The sequence below is a fragment of the Scylla paramamosain genome, chromosome 19 (assembly GCF_035594125.1).
Source record: "Scylla paramamosain isolate STU-SP2022 chromosome 19, ASM3559412v1, whole genome shotgun sequence".
Classification (NCBI taxonomy): Eukaryota; Metazoa; Arthropoda; class Malacostraca; order Decapoda; family Portunidae; genus Scylla; species Scylla paramamosain.
In genome coordinates, this window is record NC_087169.1 from 11,404,806 (window position 1) to 11,418,641 (window position 13,836).

General features: G+C 38.2%; 1 protein-coding gene across 1 annotated transcript in view; it reads right to left on the reverse strand.

Annotated features, from left to right (window-relative positions):
• LOC135109629 (glucose dehydrogenase [FAD, quinone]-like) overlaps positions 1-13,836 on the reverse strand; it is a 45,934-nt gene that overhangs the window by 27,958 nt on the left and 4,140 nt on the right. Inside the window, exons 2-7 of the mRNA XM_064021069.1 lie at positions 8,007-8,163; positions 7,279-7,481; positions 6,662-6,851; positions 3,649-3,783; positions 302-423; positions 30-86 (exon numbers count right to left, since the gene is read on the reverse strand). Coding sequence (XP_063877139.1) covers positions 30-86; positions 302-423; positions 3,649-3,783; positions 6,662-6,851; positions 7,279-7,481; positions 8,007-8,139 — 840 coding nt within the window. The 5' untranslated portion in view covers positions 8,140-8,163. The remainder of the gene's footprint in view (positions 1-29; positions 87-301; positions 424-3,648; positions 3,784-6,661; positions 6,852-7,278; positions 7,482-8,006; positions 8,164-13,836) is intronic.

The window sequence follows — 13,836 nt, forward strand, 5'->3', positions numbered from 1 at the left end:
CGACAAAGAAATAAAGGTTTGGCACTCACCTTGCCGCGATGTTCAAAGCGGACCCCTTCAGCGCGCCTGCTGCTGCTGAAGAGGATCTGAGGCAACAGTAAGAAACATAAAGAGGAAAAGAGATAATGATCATGAGTTAATGTATCTCTGTAATTCAACGAAAGGGTTGTAGATCGGAGAAATATTTTCAATACTCCAATGCTTTTGAATAGCGTGAAAATTCTTAATGACTTCACAATATACAATATCATAGTTCGATGTATCAAAGATGTAAGTAGCTTTTAAGTTGCAATTTCTTCACCTGTGTGACAAAAGCGTTGGACACAACGTGTAGGTTCCCTCGTCTGCCTGCCGGAGTAAGATAAGCCTCTGCCACCGAATCGCGGCGGCCGTTGCGATGAGTCATGTCAGCCACACTGAAGCCTGAAACACAATTTTTTTCCATGACATTACAACAAACCTCAATACTTGGCATTAATAGATTGTCTTGGAGATACGCCCAACATGCATGTCCTTTTCCTAACCTCTAATCTTTCTGCTTATACTGTCACCCTATCTTCGTCCGGCTCCTCCGATAACAATTTCATATCTATCTAATCTTTCCTCTGGATCTCCCAAAGCGGAGCTGCCTCTGGCGTTTTGATTCTGTTAATTAGGGAGACCTGAGGAGGTATTATGCTGATTTTTTTTTTTCTATGTAGGAGGGACACTTTGCCAAGGGGAACAAAAATCCAATAAAAAAAAAAAATTGCCCACTGAAATGCCAGTCCCATAAAAGGGTCCAAAACGGTAGTCAAAAACTGAAGGATAAGTGTCTTGAAACCTCCCTCTTGAAGGAATTCAAGTCATAGGAAGGTGGAAATACAGAAGCAGGCAGGGAGTTCCAGAGTTTACCAGAGAAAGTGATGAATGATTGAGAATACTGGTTAACTTTTGCGTTAGAGAGGTAGACAGAATAGGGGTGAGAGAAAGAAGAAAGTCTTGTGCAGCGAGGCCGCGGGAAGAGGGGAAGCATGCAGTTAGCAAGATCAGAAGAGCAGTTAGCATGAAAACAGCGGTAGAAGACAGCTAGAGATGCAGCATTGCGGTGATGAGAGAGAGGCTGAAGACAGTCAGTTAGAGGAGAGGAGTTGATGAGACGAAAAGCTTTTGATTCCACCCTGTCTAGAAGAGCAGTATGAGTGGAACCCCCCCAGACATGTGAAGCATACTCCATACATGGACGGATAAGGCCCTTGTACAGGGTTAGTAGCTGGTGGGGTGAGAAAAACTGGCGAAGACGTCTCAGAATGCTTAACTTCATAGAAGCTGTTTTAGCTAGAGATGAGATGTGAAGTTTCCAGTTCAGATTATAAGTAAAGGACAGACCGAGGATATTCATTGTAGAAGGGGGGGGACAGTTAAGTGTCACTGAAGAAGAGGGAATAGTTGTCTGGAAGGTTGTGTTGAGTTGATAGATGGAGGAATTGAGTTTTTGAGGCATTTGGAATGACTGCTGTTTCCGTGTCAGAGATCCTTCCTTCTATATGTGCTGAGTGTATGATAGAGATGAAAGTGCCTTCCAATGAGATGTACATTCCTCACTCTTTTTCTGGACCTAAACTTTTCCAAATCTTGGAAGCCTGTTCCTGTGCTATACATGACAGTGACGTGGCCCACTAAGGATACTTCAGCCTTCCATCACCTGAATCTCATGCGCTTTATATTTCTGCCTGGAATCTTGGCAAATCTGTTCTTCAACTAGCCAGAATCTCCTTCATTAATAGAAAGTATCAAAATCTTTCAAGATCTAACTCTTCACGTGACCTCTGGCACATAGCCAAAAACATCTCCAAAAAAAAAATTCTTTGCTTCTTCGGTTTTCCTCCTTTATTTCAACCTCATGGTACCATTGCCATCTCATCTATTTCTAAAGCTGAACTCTTCGTTCAGACCTTTGCTAAAAACACTACCTTAGATGATTCAGGGTTTGTTTCTCCCTCTCCTTCACCCTCTGACTACTTCATATTTCATTAAGATCCTTCGCTGTTATATTTTCCATGTCCTCGCTGGTCTAAACCCTCAGAATGCTTATCGACCTGATGGGGTCCCTTCTATTCTTCTCTGGAACTACACCTCCGTGCTTGCACCTTGCAAAGTCAAACTCTTTCAACTCTGTCTATCAACATCTTTCTTTCTTTCTTGTTAGAAGTTTGTCTACATTCAGCCTTTTCCTAGATAGGGTGACCGTTTTAATCCCTCAAACTACCGTCCTATTGTTTTAATTTCTTGCCCATCAAAAGTTTTTTTTAATATATCCTTAACAAGAAGGTTTTTAAGCATTTATCACGTCACAGCCTTCTACATGAACGCCAATATGGGATTCTGTCCTGTCACCCAGTCTCTTCCTATTATTTATCAATGACCTTCTAAACCAAACTTCTTGTCATATACACCTCTACGCTGATGATACCACCCTGCACTTTCCCATGTCTTTTCCTAGACGTCAACCCTTCAGGAAGTAAACAGTTCACGCAGTGAAGCTACAGAATGCCTAACTTCTGATGTCTGTAAAATTTCTGATTTGGGCAGAGCAAACTTTGTATTGGTCAATGCCTCAAAAACTCAATTCATCCATATATCAACTTGACACAACCTTCTAGACAACTATCCCCTCTTCTTCAATGACACTCAACTCTCCTCCTCTTCTACAATGTATATCCTCAGCCTGTCTTTTACTTATAATCTAAACTGGAAACTTTACATATCTCTAGCTAAATCAATTTCTTTGATGTTAGGTCTTGTGAGTCGTCTCCGCCAGTTTTTCTCATCCCCTCAGTTGCTAACTCTGTACAGGGGCCTTATCCGCCCATGTATGGAGTATGCTTCAAATGTGTAGGGTTTTCCACTCATAACGCTATTTTAGACAGGGTGGAATCAAAAATTTTTCATCTTATCAGCTCCTCTTCTCTAAATGTTTTCAACCTTTCTCATTGCCGCATGTTGCATCTCTTGGTATCTCCTATCGCTATTTTCATCCTAACTGCCCTTTTTATCTTGTTAATTGCATTTCTCCCTCCTCTCGTGGACTCACTGCACAAGACTTTCTTCTTTCTCTCATCCCTATTCTGTCCACCTCTCTAATTCAAGAGTTAACCAGTATTGTCATTCATTCATCGCTTTCTCTGGTAAACTCTGCAATTCCCTTCTTACTTCTATATTTCCTCCTTCCTATGACTTGAACTCTTTCAAGAGAGAGGTTTCAGGACACAGTTTCAGGAGACAGTTTTCAATGATTCTCTTGATGTCTCTCTTAGGACTGCAGCCTAAGTGGGATTTTTTTTCCAGTTTCTTTTTTCTTCCTTTTTTTCTTTCTTTCTTTGCCTGTGGCCCTCTTACATAAATATATATATATATATATATATATATATATATATATATATATATATATATATATATATATATATATATATATATATATAACGGCATTACAGCAATGCAAACATTGCAACAGCATTGCCGTAAGCACAAACACATTGTGCACAGTAGTACAGCAAATTACACTCAGAACAAACATGATTAAGCACAAGACAGTCATGAAATGAAAACCACTTTCATCTCCACAGGCGACCAGCTATCTTTTTTTTCATCACAAAGCAATATACTCACCAATCTGTTCTGGGCCATTTGGGTCGATCACCTTGTATCCAAGCTCCTCCCCTGCTCGGAGGAAGCCATCTAGTAATGGTGTCCACCACCTCTTGTCCTCCACACCCATGGGTCCACCCTGTCCATGGAACTGTGCTGCTGGTGAAAAAACAAGTCTTCATATATATATATATATATATATATATATATATATATATATATATATATATATATATATATATATATATATATATATATATATATTGTTGTGAGCAGTGATGTAAAACGAAGAGAAGAAGCAAGAACGAAAAAAGGAAGAGAGAGAGAGAGAGAGAGAGAGAGAGAGAGAGAGAGAGAGAGAGAGAGAGAGAGAGAGAGAGAGAGAGAGAGAGAGAAGAAAGAAGAAAGGCAGAGAAGAAAATTTGACGACTTTAATGGGCAGCCTAGCCCACAGCAAGTTAGTATAACTTTCATCTGTGCAGTCACTTGCATTCACCACATAATTTTCCTTATTTCCCATTATTCATTCAGTTTAAGTTTCCTGTACATTATTGCCCTTGACGATAAAGTATTCAGTATTTATCCAGACCCCATAGTTTAGTCACCATTATTTCCAGAAGAAAAGTGTATTATTCATGTAAGCCAGCGCTGAGTGAGACGAGGCAGAAGCGCTGGGTAGGGTACCCCCTCGTCCCCATCCTGTACGTCCTGCATGACTTATAGTCTACTGACGACTGTGAAGGAGGCGTTCCTAGGAATCAGTCTCCGTCCAGCCACCACATGATATAAACGTATGAAGGCAGGAGGAGACAGGAAGGGTTTTACAGTCAGATGGGCTGGTTGCTTTAAGAGGATAATTGAGTAATTACCGGCTGTACAACCCTATCTATACGGATAGTGTAGGAGTTTCCATATCAGCCTGCCTTGGGGCATAGTTATTTGGAACACACTTGCTATATATTCAGACGTGACTTTTCGGTGAGGCTAAAGCAAGCCGAGTTTGGTTACAGTGAGAAGTTAATTACTCTCCTGTTTGTTTTGTAGGCCTCTTATCTTTGTGTATTGTGGTCGTTACATGCTATTATGATGCCTGGCTTCATTATAGAGCTGGCATGTGGAAGATTAGTATATGCTGATTTGCAGTAGAGTATATTTCTTCCCCAGGGCAGAGCTTGTCTTCTGGGAGGATGGATAGGATATTGCACTGCAGGAGGAGATAGTGTTCAACAGAAGTGGGAGAACATTGTCTTGATGTTTATGAGGGTGGTATTCTGTAGATCATTATAATCCTTCCATATCTGTCGTTTATTGAAACTGACTCTCCTTAGAACGTGCCTGGCGATTCTTTCCCAGCTGTTGTAGTTAGTAGTTGGTGGACTATTTCCTTGTCTATTGGTGGGAGAAACAGACTGACGACCTCATGTGTGAGTAACCCAGTGTTATGACTGTCTAGTAAAGGCTGCAAGAGTCAAATGAGGACCTTGTAACTCATATTAAGGCTTGTGCCCAGTCATGTAGGTGGTGACTTGATGGAAGCTAGCCAGAAGGGGGAGGAATTTCATAGTCATAACAATATATATATATATATATATATATATATATATATATATATATATATATATATATATATATATATATATATATATATATATATATATATATATATATATATATATATATATATATATATATATATATATATATATATATATATATATATATATATATATATATATATATATATATATATATATATATATATATATATATATATATATATATATATATATATATATATATATATAAGATTTTGAATTAATAAGTATTCTATATATATATATATATATATATATATATATATATATATATATATATATATATATATATATATATATATATATATATATATATATATATATATATATATATATATATATATATATATATATATATATATATATATATATATATATATATATATATATATATATATATATATATATATATATATATATATATATATATATATATATATATATATATATATATATATATATATATATATATATATATATATATATATATATATATATATATATATATATATATATATATATATATATATATATATATATATATATATATATATATATATATATATATATATATATATATATATATATATATATATATATATATATATATATATATATATATATATATACATATATATATATATATATATATATATATATATATATATATATATATATATATATATATATATATATATATATATATATATATATATATATATATATATATATATATATATATATATATATATATATATATATATATATATATATATATATATATATATATATATATATATATATATATATATATATATATATATATATATATATATAGGCTACTTACTATTACTAGCTCAATTTTTTTTTTCCTTTTCTGTCTGTCAACATTTACGTCATTGCTGAAAGACCGCTATAATTCATCAAACTACTAACCAATAGGTTTGATTTACATTTCTATCCATCTCTCTACACCTTTATTTCACGTTTTCTTCTCCTTCTTCGACCTCCCTGCACAAGATTCTTTTCATACTTTCATCTTTATTCTGTCCATCTTACTAACCTAAGTGATAGTCAGAATTTTCTTTCATTCCTTTTAACTAGTAAACTTTTAAAGTCTAGTCAGAATTTTCTTTCATTCCTTTTAACTAGTAAACTTTTAAAGTCTCTCTCTCTCTCTCTCTCTCTCTCTCTCTCTCTCTCTCTCTCTCTCTCTCTCTCTCTCTCTCTCTCTCTCTCTCTCTCTCTCTCTCTCTCTCTCTCATGCATTCTGATGTTCCATGTGCTTCCTTTCCATCTATCCCTTCCATCTAAAGCCCTTTTATTTTTCTTTCATTCTGTCTTGTGCGTATATTCATCTCTACTACACCCCTCCCACCATTCCTCCTTGCCTTCCTATCTGCATCCTTGTCCCTTGCTCACATCTTTCACGATTATACCTGTCTCGATGTTTCGTTTGCCCCTGTAGTCCTCAGCTTTCTTGAAGTACTTCAGCACCTCTTGGTAACTCCATCCTGGGTTGCCTTGCGCCTCCCAAGAGTCATAGTCCCGCCTGTTGCCGCGCACGTACATCATCCAGTTTATAGCTGACGAGCCGCCTACAGCACGTCCCAAAGGGTATGGGCATGACTGGAATGTTAAAGCAGTATCGTTAGCAACATCAGCAATGGCAGCAGCGTTAACAGTAGTAGTAGTAGTAATAGTAGTAGTAGTAGTAGTAGTAGTAGTAGTAGTAGTAGTAGTAGTAGTAGTAGTAGTAGTAGTAGTAGTAGTACGATGGTAGCAATATCAAGAAAATACATAATTTCATGCTTGGATATAAGGGCTACACCTCTTCCTGGCAGTGAGCAGGTCAAGACAAATGCCTCATAGGCAGGCGGTAGAATATTTTGATGTACTCGTATATGAGTATTACACTAATGATACAGCAATTCCACCCTCAAATCCCTCTTCCCCCAAAAAAGAAAAGATTTGTTGTGTTTTATCGTTTTTTCCGAACAAGTTAAGCATTAAAATGAGATTTATAATAAGTTTCCAAGAAAGAGATCCGGCTCACTCTGTTGGTGTAAGCAAGGAGACCGTGGTGCTGTGGAGTGGTGAAATAGTTCCAATCAACCTCACTTTGCATCAGAAATAGGTTGTAAGCCGGAACCTGTGCCTCAAGAGGCGATGGGGCCCCTGCCTCGAGCACGAGGACCCGCCAGCCCTCGACCTCCGCCAATCGTGATCCCACCACGCTGCCACCAGATCCAGCACCCACTGTATGAACAGAAACACATGCTCAACAATACAGCTCACACACACACACACACACACACACACACACACACACACACACACACACACACACACACACACACACACACACACACACACACATATATATATATAGAGAGAGAGAGAGAGAGAGAGAGAGAGAGAGAGAGAGAGAGAGAGAGAGAGAGAGAGAGAGAGAGAGAGAGAGATATAGATAGATAGATAGATAGATAGATAGATAGATAGATATAGATATAGATATATAGATATATATATAGATAGATATTTATATATATATATATATATATATATATATATATATATATATATATATATATATATATATATATATATATATATATATATATATATATATATATATATATATATATATATATATATTATCCCATGAAATGAAACCCCAAAACATTCTAAACTAGATATATTCTAGATTACAGAGCATGAAGAGTATTCATAATATTTAATAAAATCAAAGAATTATGACAAAGAGAATAGAAAAGTACTAACCAATGATAAAGTCGTAGGCAGAAAACAAAGTAGCTGAGTCATCGAAGTTATTCTTCCCGACACCCTGAAGAAGCACAGTCAGCAGGAGCCTCAGCAGGCCCCGTGGCAGGAGTCGTACAAGCCGAGGATTCATGTTGCCTCAGGTTGATTCCCTTGCCTAAAGGCACCACTTTTATTCACGTATGCTTGCCTTTATATATATATATATATATATATATATATATATATATATATATATATATATATATATATATATATATATATATATACAGTATATATATATATATTTTTTTTTTTTTTTTTTATGTAGGAAGGATACTGGCCAAGGGCAACAAAAATCTAATAAAAAAAAATGCCCACTGAAATGCCAGTCCCTAAAAGGGTCAAAGCAGTGGTCAAAAATTGGTGGATAAGTGTCTTGAAACCTCCCTCTTGAAGGAATTCAAGTCATAGGAAGGTGGAAATACAGAAGCAGGCAAGGAGTTCCAGAGTTTACCAGAGAAAGGGATGAATGATTGAGAATACTGGTTAACTCTTGCGTTAGAGAGGTGGACAGAATAGGAGTGAGAGAAAGAAGAAAGTCTTGTGCAGCGAGGCCGCGGAAGGAGGGGAGGCATGCAGTTAGCAAGATCAGAAGAGCAGTTAGCATGAAAATAGCGGTAGAAGACAGCAAGAGATGCAACATTGCGGCGGTGAGAGAGAGGCTGAAGACAGTCAGTTAGAGGAGAGGAGTTGATGAGACGAAAAGCTTTTGATTCCACCCTGTCTAGAACAGCAGTATGAGTGGAACCCCCCCAGACATGTGAAGCATACTCCATACATGGACGGATAAGGCCCTTGTACAGAGTTAGCAGCTGGGGGGGTGAGAAAAACTGGCGGAGACGTCTCAGAACACCTAACTTCATAGAAGCTGTTTTAGCTAGAGATGAGATGTGAAGTTTCCAGTTCAGATTATAAGTAAAGGACAGACCGAGGATGTTCAGTGTAGAAGAGGGGGACAGTTGAGTGTCATTGAAGAAGAGGGGATAGTTGTCTGGAAGATTGTGTCGAGTTGATAGATGGAGGAATTGAGTTTTTGAGGCATTGAACAATACCAAGTTTGCTCTGCCCCAATCAGAAATTTTAGAAAGATCAGAAGTCAGGCGTTCTGTGGCTTCCCTGCGTGATATGTTTACCTCCTGAAGGGTTGGACGTCTATGAAAAGACGTGGAAAAGTGCAGGGTGGTATCATCAGCATAGGAGTGGATAGGACAAGAAGTTTGGTTTAGAAGATCATTAATGAATAATAAGAAGAGAGTGGGTGACAGGACAGAACCCTGAGGAACACCACTGTTAATAGATTTAGGAGAAGAACAGTGACCGTCTACCACAGCAGCAATAGAACGGTCAGAAAGGAAACTTGAGATGAAGTTACAGAGAGAAGGATAGAAACCGTAGGAGGGTAGTTTGGAAATCAAAGCTTTGTGCCAGACTCTATCAAAGGCTTTTGATATGTCCAAGGCAACAGCAAAAGTTTCACCAAAGTCTCTAAAAGAGGATGACCAAGACTCAGTAAGGAAAGCCAGAAGATCACCAGTAGAGCGGCCTTGACGGAACCCATACTGGCGATCAGATAGAAGGTTGTGAAGTGATAGATGTTTAAGAATCTTCCTGTTGAGGATGGATTCAAAAACTTTAGATAAGCAGGAAATTAAAGCAATAGGACGGTAGTTTGAGGGATTAGAGCGGTCACCCTTTTTAGGAACAGGTTGAATGTAGGCAAACTTCCAGCAAGAAGGAAAGGTAGATGTTGACAGACAGAGCTGAAAGAGTTTGACTAGGCAAGGTGCAAGCACGGAGGCACAGTTTCGGAGAACAATAGGAGGGACCCCATCAGGTCCATAAGCCTTCCGAGGGTTTAGGCCAGCGAGGGCATGGAAAACATCATTACGAAGAATTTTAATACGAGGCATGAAGTAGTCAGAGGGTGGAGGAGAGGGAGGAACAAGCCCAGAATCGTCCAAGGTAGAGTTTTTAGCAAAGGTTTGAGCAAAGAGTTCAGCTTTAGAAATAGATGTGATAGCAGTGGTGCCATCTGGTTGAAGTAGAGGAGGGAAAGAAGAAGAAGCAAAGTTATTGGAGATATTTTTGGCTAGATGCCAGAAATCACGAGGGGAGTTAGATCTTGAAAGGTTTTGACATTTTCTGTTAATGAAGGAGTTTTTGGCTAGTTGGAGAACAGACTTGGCATGGTTCCGGGCAGAAATATAAAGTGCATGAGATTCTGGTGAAGGAAGGCTTAAGTACCTTTTGTGGGCCACCTCTCTATCATGTATAGCACGAGAACAAGCTGTGTTAAACCAAGGTTTAGAAGGTTTAGGACGAGAAAAAGAGTGAGGAATGTACGCCTCCATGCCAGACACTATCACCTCTGTTATGCGCTCAGCACATAAAGACGGGTCTCTGACACGGAAGCAGTAGTCATTCCAAGGAAAATCAGCAAAATACCGCCTCAGGTCCCCCCAACTAGCAGAGGCAAAACGCCAGAGGCACCTTCGCTTAGGGGGATCCTGAGGAGGGATTGGAGTGATAGGACAAGATAAAGATATGAGATTGTGATCGGAGGAGCCCAACGGAGAAGAAAGGGTGACAGCATAAGCAGAAGGATTAGAGGTCAGGAAAAGGTCAAGAATGTTGGGCGTATCTCCAAGACGGTCAGGAATACGAGTAGGGTGTTGCACCAATTGCTCTAGGTCATGGAGGATAGCAAAGTTGAAGGCTAGTTCACCAGGATGGTCAGTGAAGGGAGAGGAAAGCCAAAGCTGGTGGTGAACATTGAAGTCTCCAAGAATGGAGATCTCTGCAAAAGGGAAGAGGGTCAGAATGTGCTCCACTTTGGAAGTTAAGTAGTCAAAGAATTTCTTATAGTCAGAGGAGTTAGGAGAGAGGTATACAGCACAGATAAATTTAGTATGAGAATGACTCTGTAGTCGTAGCCAGATGGTGGAAAACTCGGAAGATTCAAGAGCGTGGGCACGAGAGCAGGTTAAGTCATTGCGCACATAAACGCAGCATCCAGCTTTGGATCGAAAATGAGGATAGAGAAAGTAGGAGGGAACAGAAAAGGGGCTACTGTCAGTTGCCTCAGACACCTGAGTTTCAGTGAGGAAAAGAAGATGAGGTTTAGAAGAGGAGAGGTGGTGTTCTACAGATTGAAAATTAGATCTTAGACCGCGAATGTTGCAGAAGTTAATGAAGAAAAAGTTGAGGGGGGTGTCAAGACACTTAGGGTCGTCGAAAGAAAGGCAGTCCGACCTGGGGACATTTATGGTCCCCTCCCCAGATGGGGACTCCGAGGCTGGTGTAGGAGTCGCCATGATTTTAAAATTTTTTGAGTGAAGGGTGTGTGTGTTATTAGGTGCTTGTAGTTTTGTGTGGAGGAAGAGAGTTGTCTTTAGAGGGCAGGCTGTGACTACCCCCTTGTGTTGTGAGACACAAAGGGAAACGTTCAGTGAGGTCACAGCTGGGTTTAATGATAAGTTCACAGCACCCCCTGAACAGTGCTTTAGACCTCACTGGGAGTAATTATATATATATATATATATATATATATATATATATATATATATATATATATATATATATATATATATATATATATATATATATATATATATATATATATATATATATATATATATATATATATATATATATATATATATATATATATATATATATATATATATATATATATATATATATATATATATATATATATATATATATATATATATATATATATATATATATATATATATATATATATATATATATATGCCGATGTTTAAACACTTGACGAAAGACTGCAATATGAATTTGTTCATATGTGACTGATTGCGGCTTTATAATGCACAGGTACATCTATATAAAGACAGTTTAATCGTGCAGTAAGGAGAAGAAAGACGATATATACATTCATGGGAAAAAGAAAAAAATTGACACTCGTTATTCATACAATTACTTTTTTTATTTTTATAGAGTATCTGTATATCAATGCATTGTTAACGTTATCACTACATGTTATTGGCATGCTTAAGTCTCATGATGGAAAGGAAGCAAGGACAGAATTAACTGCAATTTCCTGTATTTTTTATTAAGGATTAAATTACTTTTTCGTTCTTTATATTTGTTACATCACATTAGGACTAGGTTGATCATTACTCCTAAAAGATAAAGACTAGTGGTAATTTAGTGTTAATCACCTTACCCCGACTTCATATCGTATGTCATTCTACACACACACACACACAAACAAGGTCTGAGCATCTTCCACAGGCGTTCCATCTGGTGCTTTAAAGTTATTTACAAGATGCACCCCGGCCACTCTGCATTAATTCCCTAAAATGTTCACCCACTTTCCCTTCATTCCCTAGAGTTAAATTTGATAAGTAATAGGGTAGGAGCATTGCCCTTCGCTATAAGAGAATTAAATCGCACCCAGCCCCTTTTAAAAACACATTATAATCTTTAAAAACTAATGTTCAGTATTAGAACGAGATAGCTGTGTGTGCGAGAGTGCGGGCTGGACCTCTCAACTCCTCTGTTCTCCACTCCCTCCTCCCCTTTCTCCCACTCTGTTTCCAGTCATGTGGCTGGCTCGTTTGGCGCCACAAAGACGGGGTAGACTGGATGGTCCCATGCCTCATTTGGAGCCTGGCACTAGTACGAGACAGACATAGTTGGAGAGCTGGTGGCGTGAAGGGGATATTAGTTGACTGTTAATAATAATCATTGCAGGAGTTACACAGGTGTATGTCCCCACCATAGTAGATACTATTAGCCCCAGCCAGAGAGGCGTCACCTTTCAACATGGCGTCACCTGGGAGAAATTTGGACCCGGTGTAGGTTTACTCGGGAACCATCCAGCACTCAGGGTCTGCACATGCGTGAACAGCTTGCCAGACCTCATTTGCGCTCAGCCGTTACGGAGTGAACATCTCGCTTCTCTGATGATGAATTCGGTAGATGATAAATTTAGCTCATGGTTTCTTGGGACGGTTTGAATACTCAGATACATTATTTTCGTGTCCAGTACTATTATTCTTACATTTTTTTTTTTTTTTCGTTGCCTTAATAAAGTCTTCTTTTATTTTTCAATAGCCCCACTCGATAATGGACGAATTCGCTTGTAAAAATGTCCACTTGACTGGCTGGTGCGGTAAGTACGTATAAGGTAGCATCGCAGCCCTTGGAATGAGGAAGAAGAAGGTGTTTAACAAAAGTACAATATCCACCTCATCATTCAGTCATACGCTTTCATGTTTACAAGCCAATTCGTTCCTTATGGAGTATGGTCCATTGGAAACCAAAAGCAGACTTTATTGAGGCAACAAAGATCACAAAAAATTTAAGAATAATAATAATACTGGACGCGAAACTAATGTATCTGAGTATTCAAACCGTCCCAGGAAACCATGTGCCGAATATACTATCTACCGAATTCATCCTCAGAGCAGCTCAAGCCCTGCCGTGACGGCAGGGCGCAAATGAGAGATCGAACCGCATATCTGGCATGCTGTTCACCCATGCGGTGATCTCGAGTTCTGGATAGGCCTCGAGTGAACCTACACCTGGCTGGACAACGAGATCCAAGTACCTAAATATAATTTCGCTCCGTTTGTAAAAATCTTAGTTTTATAACGATACCAACTTAATTTTACTTGATTTAAGATTTATGGTAGGGCTGGTTTTACTATATTGCCATCAGTGTACATTATATTAATAAGGCCATCACGGACAGCACAGGGTTTAGTCTTTCCTGGGTAGCGCTGGGTTACTGCTGCTTCCA